At 47.8% G+C, this 20,864-nt stretch overlaps 1 protein-coding gene across 1 annotated transcript in view; it reads left to right on the plus strand.

Annotated features, from left to right (window-relative positions):
• PIGL (phosphatidylinositol glycan anchor biosynthesis class L) overlaps window positions 1-20,864 on the plus strand; it is a 63,150-nt gene that overhangs the window by 27,140 nt on the left and 15,146 nt on the right. The window contains exon 3 of the mRNA XM_054571198.1: window positions 14,793-14,883. Within this exon, the coding sequence (XP_054427173.1) occupies window positions 14,793-14,883 (91 nt within the window). The remainder of the gene's footprint in view (window positions 1-14,792; window positions 14,884-20,864) is intronic.

The following is a 20,864-nucleotide window of genomic DNA, read 5'->3' on the forward strand; positions in this document are numbered from 1 at the left end:
CCACCTTGTCTTCTGTCTATCCTTAGCCTGAAACAGACTGTGAATGTCAACTTGCTGCTTCCTCCATTGCTTTCCCTACAAAATCAATTCCCAGAATTTAGCGAGGATAGTTTAGAAATTAGAGAAGAAACAATGATCTGGTGGAACTAGCTGCCAAGACTATACCTCAACATGTTATTTACAGCCTTGTTACTGACATTTCATCAATAATCCTGACCTATGCCACATAAGTTTTTATACCCATAGCATGCTTTAGTGGAAATTTTTATTCTCTTTGTTCTTGTTTCATTGCTTTGGGTTCTTACATATGTTTGTTCAGTATTCCCTTATCATTCAAAGAAACAAAAAACCTCCATTTAACTTTCCTCCAGCCATTTACTACCCTACTTCTCTGTCTTCTTTGATAATCTTGCATTATCTATATGCACCATCTGCACACCCTCACCTCTTTATTCATTCCCCAGTGTAGTAAAATCCAGCTCTCCCATCTTTCCTCCTCTTCTGCCATTGAAATTCCTCTTCCTCAGGGTTACTGGTAACTTCCTAATTGTAGAATAAATCAGATACTTTTCAATCCCAATCTTATTGGCCCTCTCAGCAGCTCTGGTCAATGTTGACCATTCCCCCCACTTCTGAAAACTACTTCCAGTATTCCTAACAGTACTCGGCCCTAACTGTCCCCCAACCTCCTTACTCAGTCATCCTCAGCAACTCTTGTTCTAACACCTGGCCTTAAATGTCAAAGATTTTATCTCAAGTCCTTTTCGCCTTTTCTTTACTCTCCCCAAGCCTATGGTTCTCAGCGTTTGATGCACATTCCACACTCATGAGTGAGGCTGCTTACAAAACACCTGTGCCCAACTCACCCAGGTTCATGTGGAAATCAGGAGGAAGCAAAGAACTCATGAGAGACATCTGGCTTTCAGTTTATTAATTTTGAAGTGTGTTTATTCATGTACTCTTCGTTTATTTGTTTAGCATATGCTATATCTCAAATACTAGTCCTAAAAATACAAAATGCAAAGTCAAGGTCTTTACCTCAGGGAGCTAACAAGCCAGTAGAGAAGGCCAACAAACTAACTAATGATATGAAGGCAGTACAGAAGGGCTACTCCAAAGGCCAGCCCACAAACACTGCCCTGGACGCTCATGCAGAAGTCAGGGAGGATGCCACAGCCAGGTCACCTGTGATCTGAATCTTGAAGGACAAGTAGGAGTTAGCCACATACATTCCATACACGGTGGTGCTTCCGGATAGCTCGAGGGCAGCATGCCTGAGGGAGTGTGATAGACGATGCCTTGAGCTAGCTAGGCAGGGGCACATGGTGAAGACTGTGTTAGGTTAAGGTTGCGGACTTTCAACTATTTTTTTAAACTGAGGAGCTTTGAAATATATTAAACCAAGCAGTGGCTTAATCTGATTTGCATTTGAGAAAGCTGTCTTACAACATTGTAAACAGCAGCTTGGAAGGACAGGTCCAGACTTGGTGCACTGGACCAATTAGCATAAGCAGATGAGAAATACAACTGACCCTTGAACAATATGGATTTGGAGTTCACAGGCCGACTTCTATGCAGATTTTTCTTTCAATAAATATAGAGTTGGCCCTCATATCCACCAAGTTTGCATCCATAGATTCAACCAAACGCAGATGGAAGACAGTATTTTTCATTTCACAGCTGGGAATCCACTGATGTGGAGGGCTGACTATATGCATTGTTCTATACCTTCTACACCGTTTTATATAAGGAGCTGGAGCATCCACAGATGTTGGTATACCCAGGGGTCCTGGAACCCATCCCCACCGAAACTGAGGGATGACTTATTTGGGGGGAAGTCAAAACTTATACTCAGATTTTTACTTATGCGGGGAGTCAGCCCCCCAGCCCCTACTTTTTCAAAGGTCAATGGTGTAACAGTCAGAAATGAAGCTGTGGCAGAGCAGACAGAGAGAAGAGGTGGTTTCTAGTGCTGTTGCAGAGATATTGTTTGTAGGACTTGGGGGAGGTCACAGGGCTCCCACTGTGTGGGTTTAGTGACTGAGTTTATATATCACCTCTATAAAAGACTCGTCTTTCCACCATCCCTCAGACTGGACTCCAAAAATGTTACTCTGCCTAAAAGGGGAAAAGAACTAGTTTGGAAGGCCTGGATTTTCCCTTCTGCCCTACTGCGACACTGAGCCATTGGACACCTGCTGGGACAGAGGCGTCAGAGCCGCAGCCAGTGCATCTGGGCAAAGACAGGGCCCCAGGTCTGGGCAGCTAGTGAGAGGCTCATACCCTCACTAGCAAAGCGGTGGCCCCCATTGGTGACCCCGGCACTCAAAGAGCATGGCTTGAAGTCCCAGCCACCTGGGCTTGAGCTACGCTGGGCTCAGTCAAGAAAGGTGTTCCTAAGTGTTTCCAAACAGCTTGTCATAAATGGAGAACCAAGCTATTGTCAGAAAGCTAGTGTCAACTGCCAAGTCCAAAAGTCTGGACATGTTAGAAGTAGGAGATCAAGAGTGAGGATGGATGTGAAGACCTTCGAACACAGTATAGGAAATGGGTCAAGACATGCAGTGAGGATAGGAGGCCAAAAAAAGAGAAATGCTAGAGTCCCCTCGCAGAACTCTGTTGGAAATCTTGCCGCACAACAGTTCACTTTAAACACATTTATACAAGCTAGATTTTGACATGGCTTTGATGCTAATTTTGTCAGTGTTAAGAGCCTTTGTATAAGGCAGAAGATTTGGCTTGTTGGCATCAAAGTACTGTGCCTTCTAGATGGATGCATATAATACAAAGGTCTTTTGCCTAAGAGACCAGTGAAACCCACATAGGATGGTCTCAGGCTCAGCATTATTCTTTAACACATTCATGGATATTTCTAACTTTTAAACTTTTATTTAGATCTCTTTTATTTTGCTACTCTTCCCAAGAGATGATTTTCTGTACGTTTTTATATTTATTGCTATCAAACCTAAATTTAGTCTCTATTGTACCTCTCTTCTTCCAGACTGTCTGCTAGAGGTACAGGGACTTGAGCAACATGGGCCAACAAGTCAGACAGCAGATTAGAGCAACGTGACAATGGGGTGAATACAGGTGTGAATTGGGAGTTTCCAAGGAGGCCTAGTCTAGTGGGTGAGATACTGCAGCAAGTGTTTAGCTCCAGCGATGGCCAAAGTCAGGCAAGTGGCCCTGTGGTGATTCTGAGTTGACCTTGTTATCGCTAGACCACAGCCAGCATCTAGGACAGGAAACTGGGACAAGTCACTAGGCTTAACGTGGTCTCTCACCAGACCCTCCTGAGGTCCCCACCAAGTGTGCTGGCTCCACTCTCAGTAGAGAAACAGCATGTGGACCTGGAAAAACAGGAGCTGTTGAGGGAAAGACTAGAGCTTGGTGCCCACGCAGATGCCTGAGATTCACTGCAGGCCCTTTGTATGCAAACTCTAAATTATGCCTTTACATGGGTAAATCTAGGCTGTGCCTGGAGAGGATCCCCTCACGTGCTGCCTGCCTATGAACTCCGCACGCAAAGGGGCCAGGGGTCTTACAAGGCTGGGGAAGGAGAGGGTTGGTACAGATGGATTCGTCCTTATTGCCTAGAGAAGTGGGCTGGTTCAACCCACAATTCTATGGAGCAGGGTTTGTTGACTGCGAATAATGTATGGATCTTTTTTTCTTCCTAATTTAATACTTGTTCACATTTAGCTTACATACAGTTTTAGGTTCTGTTTAAAAGAAAAAACTCAGGTACTTTGGAAAGACTTGTGTTCTCACACATGTAAATATAAGCATGCAAATCACATGAATAATTTCAACTTGTCAAATGATCATAAAAATGTTTTAGAGTGTCATCTAACTAAAAATACCTTTTTCTAAGAACTCAGGAACCCCTGCAAATTTAGCAAGACTCTTGGGTATTTGTGGACCTCAGCTGGAAAACATTGCTGCAGAACAACAGTTCTTTTTTAATTCATTTTTATAAGCTACATTTTGACATGTTTTAGATGCTACTTTTAACAGCATTCCACCTTGCTTAAGAAAAGTCTAAGTATTTTTAGTTACTCTGAAAGAGCATCAGCTGCTTTTATGTTTCAGAGACTGGGTACCAGAGGATGTTAATGATGAATGCCATTTCATTCCTGAGAACAGGCATATAGCTATCTACAAAGCTAGAGAGAACATCCGAAACAGCTCAGACATTCTCCTGGACGGCACTGCAAGTGTGTCCTTGTTTATACTTTCACATAACTACATCAAATAGTATCAACCCAATTGGGAATGATCTTGAAATACTTTGAATTCTTCCTTGAATATTTTCTTTATAAATCCCTAGCCTGGTAGATGTATATATTTAATGCCTACTGCAATATTTAATGCCTCGTTCTTTGCCTATGTCTAAGAAATATTAATTCTAGAAGTTGGATACTAATATTAGAGAGTGTTTGTAAGACTGGTCGAAGGAAAAGGAAGAAGAAAAAGGGGGTCCATGGTAGAATTTTCAATGACAAGAGGGGAAAAAAATGTCTAGATCTAGTGGAGAAGAAAGAGCTGGCACTTGGAGACAAAGGTGGTGGTGCCCATTGTTATGTCCTTTGTGTGACAAGAAGTGAGCAAGCCACAAGCAAACCAGAGCAATGAAAATCTGTCGCTACTCATCCTCAGAAATTCTCACGTGGCCCAGGGAACGGCAGGAGAGGGCAGGTGTCCACGGGACACGGCTGAATGGGCTTGGTCAGTGGGCCAGGACTAGAACTCACCGTAGTGGCAGACAGTCCTGCTTTGGGCACCAGCTGGCTTCCATGAAAACTTTGCCTTCAGAAGCTGCCTGACCACCTGGGAAATGTCACACGCACCAAGGTCCCCTCAGCCTCTCCGGCCCACGGGCGCCTGAGAAGCCTCCCTTGTTCTGGGTGAGGGGAGTGGCTGGTGGTCCCCTTTGAATTGGACTTCTCCATGCCCCCAATAAGGCACTCAAAAGAGAGTGCAGGATGGAGATAGAAAGAATCCATATTATTGATCTCTACAACTTTCAAAAAGCCCAAGTTTTAGGGAAGAGATAGCACAATGGAATGCTTAATTAGAGATGATAATTATTTCACCGGATAGTTGATACAATTATGGAAAATGTCTATTTGTATGGAGCCTTAATACCCATACTTGGACACCTTGATAACTGGACCACCTTACCTCCCAAAATAGTAAGCACTGGTTTCAAAAAATAACCCTAGACTGACTTTTTCTGAAGCTCTCAGGATTACTCTGATTGCTAAAGTCCCTTCCAACTCTTACAATTCTCTAGTTAATGAATCAGCAATACCATTGGGGAGAAAGGTATTCTTCCTCAAACTACCACTCTTATTAAGAACAATCTTAGGAAATCCAGAGCGCTCGTGAGTCGGTGAAAGGGCCAACGCAAAATGCAGCTTCTGCAGATACCCTGATGTTTGCACTTTGCAGGACAGGCTAGCTGTCCGAGCTGGACGTAGGACTCAGCCCCACTGGCGGCCCAGGAACAAGGGAATTGTAACTAACGCCTACTTCAAAATATATCTCTAAGGAGCAAAATCTCTCATTCAAGACTTACACTCATAGATGCATATTAAGCCATGGAGCAGTGAAAAGATTTTGTAAACATTTTAAGTCACCGATTATAAAAAAACTCTATTGAACTATTACAGAGTCAGTGATTATCATTAACACTGTGGAGTTTGAACAGGAATTCACTTCAGCGCTCCTCTGAATCCACAGATCGAGCCTCCAGCCCTGTCTGGGCTGTGGGGTTGCCGCAGGACTCCCCGCACCTGCAGGTCGGCGCAGGTGCGGTTCTCGAGGCTGGCCTCGGGGACGCTCCGCAGCTCCCTTGCTCTTCGCCAGCCCTAACCTCGCCGTGGGCCCTGGTCTGCCCCCGCCCCCTCACACTGCTGGAACTCTTCGTGAGGAGGGAATGCACGCTCTGTGGGCCTCAGCCTGGCCTTGGATGGCCACGAGGACCCGGCTCATGAAAGTTGCTTTTATGAACTGTCAGTCCCTGTACACTCACCGTGCTCAGGCAGCAGCACCGAGCCTCGTGTTCCGCAGGCCGGTGTTTGCAGTCTGCGTGATGGCACCCAGGTCAAGTCGGACAGGCCATCTCCGGCCGCTCCTCCTCAGTCTTGGCTGGCTTCTCTCCTCGCCTGCCCCTTCTTTGCAGACCTTCAAGGTTCTCTTCCGTGCTCTTCGAGGCAGCCGGCACGCACACCTGCGGTCCTGGTACCGGCTCCCTCCCCAGAGGTGCGCGGCAGGCGCCTGGGCCCGCTAGCCGTTCTCCCCTACCTCCGCTCAGCCCTCCGCGACCCAGCTGTGCGTCATGTCTATTTATCTCCACCGTTCCATTCCCACTCTCTCACATCAGGCTCGCATCATCTCGCTACCTGGACTTCTCTACAGAATTTATGTCAATTCGCCTGCCCCAGAGCATGCGCTCCTAAAACACAGGTTGAGTCCTCAAAACCCTTGAAAGGCCCCCTCCTGTGCTTACCTGGGGGGAAATTCAGGCCTCCGGAACTAGTTCCTTTCCCCTCTAAGGCAGAGTAACATTTTTGGCATCCAGTCTGACAGGGATGGTGGAAAGATGAGACTTTTAGTGGAGGTGATATATACACTCAGCCACTAAATCCACACAGTGGTACAACAGGGGGCCTTGGGCTGAGCATTTGAGGCCCATCAGAGCCTGGCCTCAAATTTACATTTTGTGATCTACTCACACAGGACCGCCTGCTATGATCTGACCACTACTATGTGTAGTTTCATACCCATTGCTCATTGCATTCCTCAGCGTTGAAATTACCTTCAGGTCAACACTCAGCAAAATAGTTAAACATTTATTAAACACCACATGCCAAGCTCTGTTCTAAGTATTTTTCTTTTTTAAAATTTTTTAATTGATTTGAGAGAGAGAGAAAGAGAGAGAAATATCAAGTTCTTGTTCTGCTTATTTATGCGTTCCCTGATTGCTTCTTGTATGAGCCCTCACGAGATCAAACCTGAAACCTTGGTGTCTCCAGACAACGCCCTAACCAACTGACCTATCTAGCCAGGGCTCTAAGTGCCTTTCAAATATTAGCTCCTGTAATCCTCACAGCAGCCTGACCCCGCTAAAACCAATAGCTGTCTTCTCTCTGCTCGGTATGTTCCTCTTCTGCAAATTGCCTTTATCAGATGAGGCACTTATCAGAATAGACACTTAACAAAAACACATTTTTCTTTTACCCATCGCTCCTGTGTCCTGTCTCTGTTATGTTGCCTCTTGCAGCTAATTTTACCTTCTACTAACTCAATGGACCTCTTTGCCTCAATCTTTGAACATCCTCAAGACTTAAAAAGCCCTCCTTCAGATCACCAACCTTTTAGGTTTCCATTCTGTCTCTCGCTTTCTTCTCACTCTCAAACTTCCCCAGAGCACTTACTGGTGCTCCTTTCTCACCCCCACTGACCCCTGTCCTTGTAGTTTAGCTTCACTGACGCTGCTCTCAGAGGCCGCTAGTGATTTCTCAGGGGACAACCCAGTGGCCTTTTCTTAGGGCTCCTCTTCCTCAGCCTCTTGGCAGCGTCGGTCCTGTTCACTGCTCTGCTCTCTCCTTGTGTGGATCTCTCCCAGCTCCCATTTTACTACACTGTCTTGTTTTCAAATTTGTCCTTTCTCCCCTGTCTGTACCTAAGAGTTCTGAGCTAGGGTTCTTGTACTCTTGAGGCAACCCCTAGGCAGTTTCTGCATGGTTACAACTTCTATTTTTTATTTTTATTAACTTAAGAAATACAGAGAGAGGGAAGACAGAGAGAGAAATAGGTTGTTCAATTTGTTGTTCCACTTTTTTATGCATTCATTGGTTCTTTTCCCCTTTTTTAAACATTGATGTGTGAGAGATACATTGATTGGTTGCCTCTCACACACCCCCAACCGAGGACCTGGCACGCTACTCAGGCATGTGCCCTGATTGAGAATTGAACTGGCGACCTTTTGGTTCACAGGCTGTCACTCAATCCACTGACCCACACCAGCCAGGGCTGGTTGCTTCTTGTATTGCGCTCAGAGAGGGGACTGAACCTGCAACCTTGGTGTAGCGGGATGATGCTCTAACCCACGGGTCCCCAACCCCCAGGCTGTGAATCAGTGTGGTCCCTGGCCTGTTAGGAACCCGGCCGCACAGCAGGAGGTGAGCGGAGGGCTAGCCTGTGAAGCTCTGCTTTCATTACCACCTGCACTCTGCCTCCTGTCCGCCCCCCAGCCCCTACCCTGGTCCGTGGAAAAACTGTCTTCCACAAAACTGGTTCCTGGTGCCAAAAAGGTTGGGGACCGCTGCTCTAACCAACTGAGCTACCTGGCCAGGGTGGTTACAACTTCTTGATGATAATTTTTTAATATATTGCTTTAATTTTTTCTTAAAATGAACCAAAAAAGCACCCCCAGTTTCATGCCCATTCTGGCACTTTGTATTGTTATACCAAATGATCATTAAAAAATTGACAGCATCTGACTTTAAGGAATGTTACTAAAACTGGAATACCTCCTATTGAAAGCTGGAGTCATCTTTGATGTCATTTTATTCTTTGTTCATACTGTTACCAACAGGGACTGGGCCAAGAGTAGGTCTGCCTCAGGCTGGCCTGGACTGTGGGTTCTTGACTTTGTGCAGGAAAGATTTCACAAGATGAACCCAGGTGGTTTTGAGAGGCGGTTGACTAAAGCTGGGGACCAGGAAACAAAGGAAGGGCCTAGGGCAGAAGAAGCAACAGGACAGCCCAGGTGGGGCTCTGCTTTGGCTCCACGGAAACATTATAAGAGAGCAGTGAGCCGCGGAGGGGCTGTTTGCTCTTTTTAAATCCCGTGCTCTCTCCCTTTGGACGGGACCAGCGTAGCTGCCGAGCTGATCTGCAGTCGCCCAGCGCGTTCTTCAGGCTGTTTCCAGGCTAATTCCCTAAAGCACACCTGATCTGGCTGCTGCCATGCAACCGCTCCTTAACTCCTAGCTGTAAGCCAGTCTTCTCTAAGGTGACAGGGACCCTCTGCGCCGTGGAACTGGACTTGCTGTTCTCAAATCACAGCTGCACAACGTAGCTCAGGCTGTTTTCCTCAGTCTGGATTCTGGACTCCCGTCGGGAGGCCCATGCATCCTCACCCAGCTCAGATGCCCTGCCTTCGGGAAACGGCTTCGATTTACCTGGTAAAATCTCACAGTTCTCTTCTCTGAACCCTCACAGCAATTCACTTGACTTCTTATACTACTTCTTTGTCTTAGATTTCATTATTTGAACACTTGTCTGATCATTCTGTCCACTTGTGTTCCTTATATCATCCAGCACAGTGCCTTGCAGTTCAGTGGGACCTAAACATTCAAGGACTATTCCCACCTTAACGCCTTCCCAGGGCTCCCAGTGCTGCCCTCTTCGGAATTCCAGCAAGGCCTGGCCAGCCCACAGGGATTCAAGGCCCCAGCTCTGTGGCTTCCTGTCTTGTCTTGCTTCTCGGCGTTGCAGATGCTTGCCAAAATCAAGAATGAACCTCCTCTCTGAAGTGATTCTAATGTATTTGGTTCTGAAGGAAGGAAGGAAGGGAGGAAGAAAGACCAATGTAGCAGAAATTTCAGGCACCTTTCTACTGCCCCTTCTCTATTCAAAATAATGCTGCACATCCTCCTCCTCAGGAGGTTCCTTCTCAGTCTGCACGTATCCACGAATACTTGCCAACCCATCCCCACCACCACTCTCTGTCAAGAGTCAGGGAAGAGGGAGGAGGGGCTTGGATACAGGCATCTGCTCTTAATGAACCACCTCTTTCGAGGCTACTAGGGACAAGCAGAGTCCAATGACCTCTTGGAAGTGAGTTCAGTGAACAGTTTCTTTTCTGTTTTTCAGTAGCCACAGGAAACAGCAAACTGGCAATTTTTGCAAAAAGATTTCTCACATGAACTTTGCAAACTAATTTTTTGCAGTAATAAATGCATCTTTCCCAGAGGAGTGGGCACAGGTAGTGTAATTGATTTCAGTATAATACCTAACAGCCATGATTTACAAGTCCCTTTTATGGCCTATGAGAAAGGAAAACTCCATTTTATGCTTAGGGTTGGGAGCTTTAAGCCTTGCATGGACGAGGGTCTCTTGGGGCATTTGGTATTTGTCTGGCTTCCTAGACCCTTCTCAGAGTAGATGCTCAGGAAAAAAAAATTACTTTAAATGCATGCACCTTTTTTTTCCAGTCCTCTTACTTTTTCTCTGTTTTCCTTTCTCCTTTACTCTTTTTGCTCTAAAGTTTCTTTTCCTCACTGTTTATCTTAGGCTAGTCATTGTGACCCCGAGGCAGCCCCAGAAGTTGCCTGGCCCCGCTTTAGAAGAGCACACCTGAGGCCTCCATCGACCGCCTTCGCGCTCTCGTGGCTCCGGCCGCGCTCACAGCCCTGCTCCTCCGACCGCCCCCTGAGCCCCCCCCCCCGAACCCCCCCGCCCCCCGCCCCGGGCCGGTGTGAGCCCTGGGGCCCCCTGGGACCGGCAGGCAGCAGGTAATCTGCCTGCTCTCCCGGGGCAGTGTTCAGTAAACTCAAATGACCTTTGCCCGCCTGGGATGACAAAGGAAGTAATCAAGTTTAGAAATGTGCCAGAGGTGGCGGGGGAGGGGCAGGCCGCACCTTCCAGCTGGGCTGCGCCGACCAAATAAGGCTGTGCGAGCTGCCTCGCCCGCGCGGAGGTTCAGAGGGCCGTGTGCAGAAGTGGGGCTCGGTTTCCAGAGCGCGGCGCCTACCCACGCCGGCGGCCTGGCGGCGGCGGCAGCGCCCCTTCCTGCCGGGCTGCGGCGGGGGCAGGGCAGGCGGGCCGGGGCTCTCCCTCGTGGGGAGCCTAGGGGATGGGCTTTCCTTGCCGCGGAAAGCGACCCCCCGCAGGTTTCACCCAGCGTTTCCGTGACTCTCCTGGCTCGGTCCTAAGCAGGGCCGCCAGGGTGAGGCACTCGAACGTGTAGAAAAGGTGGGCATTTGAGGATACTCAGCTGGTAGGAACACAGACGTCGTGTTTGTGCGCCCTGGGCCGAGACACCCGGCTTGTTTACCGCACGCCGAGGTCTGGGGCCGGGCCAAGTTCGGGGCGCTTCCCGGCGGCGTTACCACGGCGTTTGCCAAATACAGCCCAGGGCAATGGCTGTGCCGACCGTGGCTCTCCGACCAGAAGCTCGGCGAGAGTCGCCTTCCTCCGTGGCGTTTGATGGCTTTCAGAACACTCACCTCGTTCTCCCCGGAGGTCTTCAGGGCCCAGCACAATGCCGTTGTCTCCCTAAGGTGCTTTACGAGCTTCCTCGACCCCGGGCTGCTGGCAGGGCCGTGAGCGAAGGGTGCTGCGACCGCCTGGCGCTCTTTCTCACTCTGCCCTCGCCCCTCTGGCTCTCCTTCCGAGACCCTTCTCATCCTGCAGTGCTGCAGACCTCGGCCCCCGGCCGAAGTCTCCTGAGGGAAGGACCAGGACCTGTGCTCAGGGTCGAATCCCTGCGCCCAGTCCCCGGCCCTGTGCCGGTGCGTGCTCATCCGGTGGATTAGATGGGCGACTGCGCGGTCCCTCCGAGCCCGCTCCCGGAGACTCCGGGGCAGGGGTGTGCGCCGCTCCGGACGCCTCCTCCGGCCATGGCCTGGGCTGTGCCGGGGCGTCGGCCCAGCGCGCACCCCTTCCTCTTTGCCTTAGGTGTTCTCTGCCATTGCTCAGAGGCTCAGGTGCACAAGCCTGCTTCCCCTAAAGTATTGGAGAGTTAGCACCCCATGGGTGTAAACACTTCCCTCTTTCACCTCCTGGACAGACGAGCAGTTCTAAGAGGCTTCATACAACTTTTCAGACAGTCGTAGAAGGAGCGTTAGGTCGATAAAGCATCTTGTGTGGGCCTCCCTCCCTCTGCCACTCACTCCTGCTTGCCGGGGTCACACGCCCCAATCCAGTGCGCGTGCATCCTACACTTCGCTTTCTGGGGAATCTAGAGTAGGGTATCTGAGGACTTGGACGCATTCAGAGCCCTTTACTTAAAAGTTCTCTCACAAACTTATTTTGCTTTCAAAATTCAGTTCCTCTGAATACGTTTCTATTCCTCTTTCATATGTCTCATTCTTTTGGACTGAGAAGTGAAAAGCAAAATTAGACTTCAGTAACTTGAGGGTTTTTTGTTTTGTTTTGCATTAACATTCCTTACCTTGGGTATATCTATACTTTATTTACTTTTGCTTTGAACATGCCCCCAAACACTGTTATCTTTAGCATTTTTCATGCTAAAGCCACAAAACAGGAAGTTAGAGAAATTGCCCCCTGGAGGCAGAACCAAACTTCGTGCCTCCTTCCTCTTCTAATCGCAGTGAAAGTGGTGTCTGCCGGAGCTGACTGGGCCTTAGGCGTCTCCGATTAGTTCCTTAGACTAAATTTCTAGAAAGATAAAGTCAAAGGGCACAAATAATAGTATATAACCAAATGCCCTCTCATTGCGATGTAGCAATTTAAACTCACACCAACATCCCTGGCTGGGTACCTCAGCCAAGGTTGTGGATTTGACCCCTGGTCAGGCTACATACAAGAAACCAGTGAATCCATAAATCAGCAGGACAATAAATGGGTCGGTCTCTCTCTCTCTCTCTCTCAAAAATAAATAAATAAATAAATAAAATTTAAAAAATAAAAACTCACATCAATAGTATAGAACAGCCCCTTTCCCTGTGCCCTTCTCCACACAGATATCCTGCTTTAATTTAGCATTTCTTTGATTCTTTCTGAACATTGGAAGAATATATGCTGGCAGCTTGCATTTTTTGCTTTGTAGAATACCTGTTTCTTTAAACAATCTTTAATAGACCTTTTGAATGTTTTATACAGTTTCCCAGCTTCCTTTGTGGAGGACCTTGAAATTCTGCCTTTATTCCCAATTTACCACCTTACAGATTGGAGACATAGAGTGAAGACTTTGAGGAAAGACCTCAGGTTTATAAATTAGGAAGTCTAGGTACAGGGTGTGACTTTCCAGGTTTTGCAAAGATTTTGTTTTATCATTTCTGAGCTGACAGTGCCATTGAGGCGGGAAGTGTCCTGAACCAAAAGAGGCGCATCGCTTAAGCGCCTTGCTGCCCTGCCCACTGCCATCCCGGTCTCCCTGGCCCTTGGCGCTTCAGCTGTCATCTGCGCTTCAGCTGGCCACAGCGTGGTTTTGGCCCGCTGCATCCATCTGTTTCAGCCAGAAAGGGTTGCTCAGCTTTACATCTTAGCAAACTTACCCAGGCATGTCAGCATCTGAGAGATTTCCATGCTCTTTCATTCAAATGGCAATAAAAACCATGAAGGACTTGGCTAATAATTAAAGAAAGATTCTAGGAATTCTGAACTCCGTAACTTTATTGCCATTCCCAGTAGGCCTGTAGGTCTGTACAGATCTGGGAAGGTAGCAAGCTGCAAAGCAGTTGCTCTAGAATACCTGTCTCTCGCTGAAGCAAGACCAGTTGCACGGTTTACACATCGAGTCCAAAATGATGCCTTGATACATTCCTATGGACCTCCCCACCGGGAGGGGGTGTGTACCTGTCCTCACACCAGGGTATTTTCGCTGATTCCTGTATCTATTTTTCCTTCAGCAGTCAAGCTCAGCAGGTCATGTTCTACATACCATGTTTAGGGCTGTTTCCAAGGAGTAAGGCTGGACTGCACTGGTCTCTTTCTCCCTGCCTACTCCTCCCCAGCGGGGCTGCCTGTCCTGCTTACTGCAGGAGCAGTATGAGAACCACACGGAGCAGCTGACAGGACACTGCTTTGGAAAGTCTAGAGCCGCCCTCCACTGAAGGCCTGCTAGGGGTTTGGTACAGGTAGCAGTGAAGCAACAGAAATAACTTTTTAGTGATGAGGTTCATGCCATCTTCCTGCTGAAAAACCTTCAATGACTGTCCTTTGACCAAAGCCCTAAGAGGGTCAGTTAATGGCCTTTGTCCACACAGAGGTGATAGCAGCCCGCCAGATGGGGGACAGAGAGCCTGTGTCCTCGAGGCACACTGTGCAGGTGGCCGCAGGGCCTGAGCCACAGAGAGGTGGACTTCTATCTGTTACGCCTTCAAAAAGGGGCCGGTCGAGGCCTCGGCCTCACAGCAGGTGCTGCCGTAGATCCACGCACCGAAAAGCAGCAGAAGAGGAGACAGGCTTGTGGTGCAGGAAATGGAGATGCAGATGTGGCGCAGATTGGCCTGCAGAGGCCTCTGCGCCTGAGACAGGTGACATGCTGTGACCTCACTGGAGGCAGGGTGTTGCCGGCTCCCTGCTGATAAAACATCTTGGCTTTGTAGTCACAACACCTGGGTTCAAAACCAACTTTAACAGACTTTCAAACAAACTACTTAACTTCATCTGTCAAGGCTCTTTAAAGGTGTTCGTGAGGTTAAATGAAGTAACAGACTTTGTGTTTTTTCAATGAAAGCACAATTACTATTACTATTACTTTTATAAAGATGCGTATCATTCTACCTTGTGTCAGATTTGCCATTAACATCTGTCTCGCCAAAGTGTAGACAAAGCCTTGTCCCATTGACACCTGTTTTTTTCCCCTCAGCAACGAGCCCAAAGCTCCCAAAGTGCATTGTGTGGAGTTGTCCATCGATACTTAGTGGCGTCATATTTCTAAATTTCACCGCTTTCAACAGAAATCTGCATATTAAGGGTAGCTATCTCCCCTACAATTCCTGTCACAAGACTGGCAGACACCCACCAGACCTTAGGGAGAAGCCGCGCCCCATGAGAAACGGTGCTCGAGTTCTGCATCTTCCTTCCAGGGACTTCCCAGATGACCCAGGTGTGCAGTGGGACACAGCGCGTGTGGCCGACATCCTGCTCCGGCACATAGAAGTGAATGACGTCAACCTGGTAAGGGGATGCTTCTCACGTTCCCGGTGGCTGCGCTCCCACGTAGCCCTCCTGCAGGCCGCGCTGGAAAGAGGCCCAGCCTCCTGAGGACAGCGCACCCTTTGTGAAGCTAAGTAACCCCGGAGGCAGCACTGGGAGGCACAGGTTTTTCCCACTGTGTCCTCTTCTCCCTCCCCCACCTCTGTCCTGCCATCTAAAAACTCAGGTCCCCCGGAGCCTGCGCTGCAACTCTCATTTGTACAGAGCTTCCCCTTTCACCAAACATTTGCGCAGTTATTGTATTGTTTTAACTTTAAAGGTAAATGTTGTTATAATTCTCATTTTATATAAAGGGAATTGAGGTTTCCAGAGGTCAAACAGCTAGCCCGAGTTTGGCAAGTAGCGAAACTAGGATTTTAAGCCTCAGTCTCCAAAGAACACAAGGATGAATTCATACCGGCTACAGGGAGGACATCCGAGTCACAGTCAGAGCAACAGGGGAGATCCCCGTCACTTGCAGAGGAGGACAGGCCCGGGAGCGCGCGGCCGGCTCCCCGGGGTCCGCGGGAGTGGCCTGGCCAGTGGCCAGGTCTCAGCCTGCCTAGGAGGCTTGCTGTTCATATCTAAACCAATAATAATCCTTCATGAGTCAATACCTAAAATTTGACCCTTTAAATCCCCAATCATATCAAAAATTAAGTACTGATAAATCCTCATTAAAAGATGAATCTTTCTGGCTGAGAAACATGTTAGGCTTTTATCAGTGATGAATTCATGGAGTGAATTAGACCTTTCATAAGAGCAGATTTTCCATGACTTACCAGTGAGGCCGCCTGTGTCCGAATGACAGAAGAGCACCTAACTGGCTCGCCCTGCATCCCGTGCGGGGGGGTGAGGCAGGTGCGCCCCGCCCTGCCAGGGCCCGTCTCTTTCTTGCTCTCTGCATTGACTCTATTTTTTTTCCCTGGCTGGAAAAATGGTCACCAGCGGCTTGCAGGTCCACATGTCCTACCTGTGCCTTACCAGGGGGTGAGTGTGAAAAGCAGAGGGTTCCGTCCACGGGCTCAGGAGTCAAACTCCCTGCCCGTTAACTGCGCCAGCCCACAGAGTCAGAGCGTCGCAGGGCTCCCAAGCCCAGCCATGGAGACCAGCCCGAAGTAAACCACTGAGGTCTGGGACGTGGGCTGCAGTGTCCCCTGGGTCCCCGGGACCAGCCCCCAAATACTCTCCTCCCCTACTTCAGTGTGTAAGAGCAGCAGATCTCCCCAATAACTCCTGCCTGAAGGATAAACCCCTCTCTCTCTAAACTTGGCTTTCTTTGATGGGCCCTTACTTAAGTAGGGAGCACTGGTGAACAGGACTGGTCCTTACTGAGGGGCTGGAGGTCTCTTAGACCACGCTGCAGCCGGCCTTGGCTCTGACCATCCAGGGAGGATCTTCAGGGCACAGACCGCTCTGCCATTCTTGCCCTCGAAAAAGTCTCCCAAGTTTGTGTCCCAGAAAAGTGATTTGTGGTCCAGGATCCCCTCGAGACTGCCTTCTCCAGGGAGCCTTCCCTGACTTCTTCAGCTCTCCTGGGATTCCTACAGTGGTGGCTGTGTGTCTTACACCGGTGACACGAGCTGCTCTTTGTCCTCTGAAGTGCAGACCGTGTTTGTGAACCAGACTGCGAGGCCTGGGAAGGAGAGGCCTGCTCCGCGGTGCAGACTGCGCCCCTCCCGGAGCTGCCGCCCTCCCCGCCCCCGCAGCTTAGAGGCCCTTCAGGGCTGTCTGTGCACATTCATTCCGAGGGGTGGGGGCCCCTCTGTTTTCAGCATAATCTTGACTTAATTTCTGTGAACAAGGAAATCCTTTCTTTTAAAAAGCTGTTTAATATACCTTGCTGTTATTAAGGAAACTCTCAAGCTCTCACAGTGCACTGGGGCTAACTTCCCTGGTTGCACTTCATGCAGTAATAGAAGTAGAAGGCCCTCCTGACCCCGCGGCCAGTGTGGACCTGAGTGGCCACAGTGGAGCTAAGCGTGGCCTTCCTTTCATACAGACCCACAATCCTGGCAGGAGGAGGGTTAACGCTAGGCAGGCGAGGGGTCACTCTGTGGCAGAGTCCTGTACCAGGCTGAGTGCACAGACCTTGGGCGGGCCCCGGTGCCATGTCTAGACCAGCAGTGGCGACTGCACAATCAGAGAACCTGAAGCACCAACAAGGAAGCATGAACAGACATGTGGCTCACAGAGCTCAGTCACAGGAAGGTGGCTGTCACCTGGGCTGAGCTGGGATGATGCCAGAAAAATCTCTCCTATGTCCAAGGCCAAAGCTGGCTCTGCACCATTAGCACAGCGTTTAGAAGGAATCTGGGTTCTGCCTGGTCCCGGCTCTGCCGGATGCTGAGCTGTCCACCCCGTCCCACTCCCTGCAGCAGCATTGAGAGAATCCCGTAGAACAGCCAGCAGGACAGAGCTGCGGAAAGGCCACTTCTGCCCTCTACAGAAAACAGCCTGGGGCCCTGCCCAACCCCTGCTTCTGTCTTTCATTCAACAAATATTTACTGAGCACCTGCTATGGGAAATGCACTGTCTGTTGTGAACTGGGGTTGCAGCAACAAGCCAGACACACCTAGTTCCTGCTCCCGTAGGGCAGGATGTCTCGGTGGCACTATGGACCTTTGTGGTGGGATGATTTTTTGTTAGAGGGGCTGTCCTTGGTATTGTAGGCTGCCTGGCGGCATCCCTGGACTGTGTCCACTAAATACCTCCTGCCTACCCACTAAAAACCCCCCTCATTCATCACATAGAATTGTCTCTAGACATTGCCAAATGGCTCTGGGGAAAAAAACTGCCCCAGGTGAGGACCACTGTCTCAGAGAAGCCAGAGCTGTCTCAGAGAAGCCAATAGCCACTGCTGTCTCTTGTCTATTGGGCACTGGGTCAGATTTCATTTGAACAAAGATTTCCGCAGCTTAGAGGGGTGGTGGATGGGGCCTGTAAAGACCTACAGGAGCGAAGCACAAGTCTGCAAACATCCAGGGAGTCAGACACAACTCGGCTCAGCCCTCCTTGCAGCAACAAGAAAAAAGAGATTATGAGAAGATGTGGACAACTTGCTTTATGGGTCACAAAATGGTCAATTTTTAGAAAAAGACCTGGGTCTTTTTGAAAAAAATTCTGCAATTTTTGGGTACAGCCCTTTATATTTGTTCATTGTCATTTATTAATCATATATTTTTTAATTTTCTATGTTTTTACTGATTTATTTTATTTTATTTTGTCTTCTTGTCCTGCCATTTATTGAAAGGGGAGACAAGAGAGTGGTTGCAGAGAAAATATTTGAAGGGCTATAGCTGGTAACTTTCCAGAATGAGAAAGACCTTAACCTACCATTTCAAGAAGCCTGATGACTCCCACACAGTATATAAGGAAATCCATATGTCGGTATATCATAATGAAGCTGCAGCATTCCGAAGAGAAAGAAAATCTTAAGGATAGGTAAAAGAATAGTTAAATTACCTGCAAAGGACGAACTTTTTCTTATTCTTGATATTTTCACTGGTTATTGAAATCTAGAGAAACATTTTTATAAGTTGAAGATAAACTTGACAGTTTGGAAAGAACTAGACTTTGCCTGAGCCTTTGAAAATAATTAAAATCCACCCCCCCCCCCAAAAAAAAGATGTGAAATGAGAAAGAAACAAAGACCTCGGAGAATTTGAAAATGCCTGAGCCAAACTCAACACGTCCCCAAATCCCCTACCAAGAGCATGCCCTCCGGCATGCCTGTGATAACAACCTGGCCCCAACCCGCTGCTCTGTCCGGTGGCAGGGACTTAGAGCTCTGACACTCTAGCCTTTATTGCTGTATGGCTCTGAACACCCCCATGTGGCGTATTTTATCTTCAGATCAACCCAATGAGCAAAGCAGGGCAGGTGTTATATTTCTGACCTCTCAGATGGGAAAACCAAGACACTGAAAGTTGAAATAACTTCCTTAGCTGGTGTGGTTCACTTGGTTGCATCGTCCTCTACACCAAAGGGTTGGGGGTTCGATTCCTGGTCAGGGCACATACCTAGGTTTCAGGTTCCATCCCCAGGGCGCATGTGGGAAGCAACTGGTCAATGTTTCTCTCTTACACTGATATTTCTCCCTTTCTCTCTCTCCCCCCTCTCCTCTCTCTCTAAAATCAATAAACTTTTTTTTTTAAAAAAGAAAGTTGAAACAGCTTCCAGTGGTAAAGTTCTGTGACTTGCCCAACAGGCTGGGGTTAACTAGTACTGAGGAGGAGAGCAGTGGCAGTTCCCCGTCCCCACTCCTCCGCCCCTACCCGCCCCCGCACCGCAAGCGTTGCATCAAACAATGGGATCAGTACTTGAGTTATATGGTTAACTGGCTTTTTTCATAGACTGTATTTTAAAATTTAAAAAGAAATTTAATTACAGGTGACATACACTGTATTATTTTCAGGTGTGCAACATAATAGGCAGCTGTTTTAGGTTCACAGCAAAACTGAGCAGAAAGTATGTCTCTAACCCCTGTCCTCCACAATTTGTTGCAATAAGTGAACCTACATGACACATTGTCATCACCCAAAGCCCATAGTTTACGTTAGGGTTCAATTTTTGATGTCATATATTCCATGGATTTTGACAAATGTATAATGACATATATCCCCATTATATGATTAGCTTTTTATAAACCTTTAACTCAGATTTTTTTAAACTTCATTATAGAGAATTTCAAGCATACAAAAGTAGAGAGAACAGTTTAATGAACCTCTGTGTTCCTATCACTCAGCCTCAATAATTAACACATAGTCAATACTATTTTCATTTAAACTCCTCCCCACCTCCTGTATTATTTTAAAGCAAATTTTTGCCATCATATTTCATATTTAAATACTTTAGTATGCAATTCTAAAAGACATCGAGTCTTTGATTAACATAACTATATCATTAGCACACCTAAAATTAATTAATATCATTGTTTTGCATTTCCAATAGTCTCATGTCATAAATGTGTTTTTATTTTGTTTTTATTTTTGCAGCTTGTTTGAATCAGGACCAGTTGGCAGGACTTTAAATTTTCTTTTAATCTGAAGCCCTACCCTCCAGCCTGTGCCTACTAAAAGTTAGCTGCCCAGAGTCAACATGTTTAATGGTCTAGTATAGAATCACCAACAGTGAATCCCTTCCCAGCCTCTTCCAAGCCTCGTTCCTGGTCCCCTTGCCCATGCTGTGTGGTCACCTTCATTCCTTGGGGACAGCTTGCCTTTCTTTCTCCGTCACCCTTAACCAACCACTGCTATTCCTTTTTCTGAGTCCTTGATTTCTTTAAAATACAGCGTCCAGCAGAAGTAAGGCCTGCTTGAGTATAGTTGGTAGGGTAATAATATGGGTGTAATGATTTATAGTTTTAATGTGAACATTTCACCTAAAACGTCCTATGCTGTGCTGGAGTATGATATTGTTATGTTGCAGAATTACATGCGTATGATTTTGTAGTAAAAGATTTTCTAAGAAAGGGTGTTATTTGTACCAGACCCTGTATTTCTTTTATTATTCAAGCTATCCTTTTATTATTTTTTTTTATTGTTCCTTGGGCTTTTTAAAAATCCATCTCTACAGACATGAAATGCTGGAACCTAGACTAAGCTTTTAGTTAATAAGCAGATCTATAGTTGTGAACATGGAAGCAGAGGCAGTCTACGAATAAACGCATTTCGCCTGTGAACTTAACCCCGGGCCATGTGGAAAGTGTCCCCTAAAGCTTTTCTGTGCTAAGGCACAAGGAAAAGAGACCCAGTGAATCAGGCAGCACCCGACATGAACAAAGTTCACAGGGCAGCCAGCCAGGAAAAGTACATGTGCGCATCACTGGCTAGGCAGATAAGAAACAGGCATTCTGAGCCCCGGCTTCTGTGGGGGCCGAATTCCACTCCGCTCCACCGGCCAGCAGCAAGAGTAAACAGGAAGACCCCGCGATGGAAAAGCCTCCCCACGAGTGGCCAAAC

This window comes from Pteronotus mesoamericanus, unplaced genomic scaffold, assembly GCF_021234165.1.
Source record: "Pteronotus mesoamericanus isolate MK-2021 breed Mesoamerican mustached bat unplaced genomic scaffold, CSHL_Meso_final contig_22, whole genome shotgun sequence".
In the NCBI taxonomy this organism is placed as follows: domain Eukaryota; kingdom Metazoa; phylum Chordata; class Mammalia; order Chiroptera; family Mormoopidae; genus Pteronotus; species Pteronotus mesoamericanus.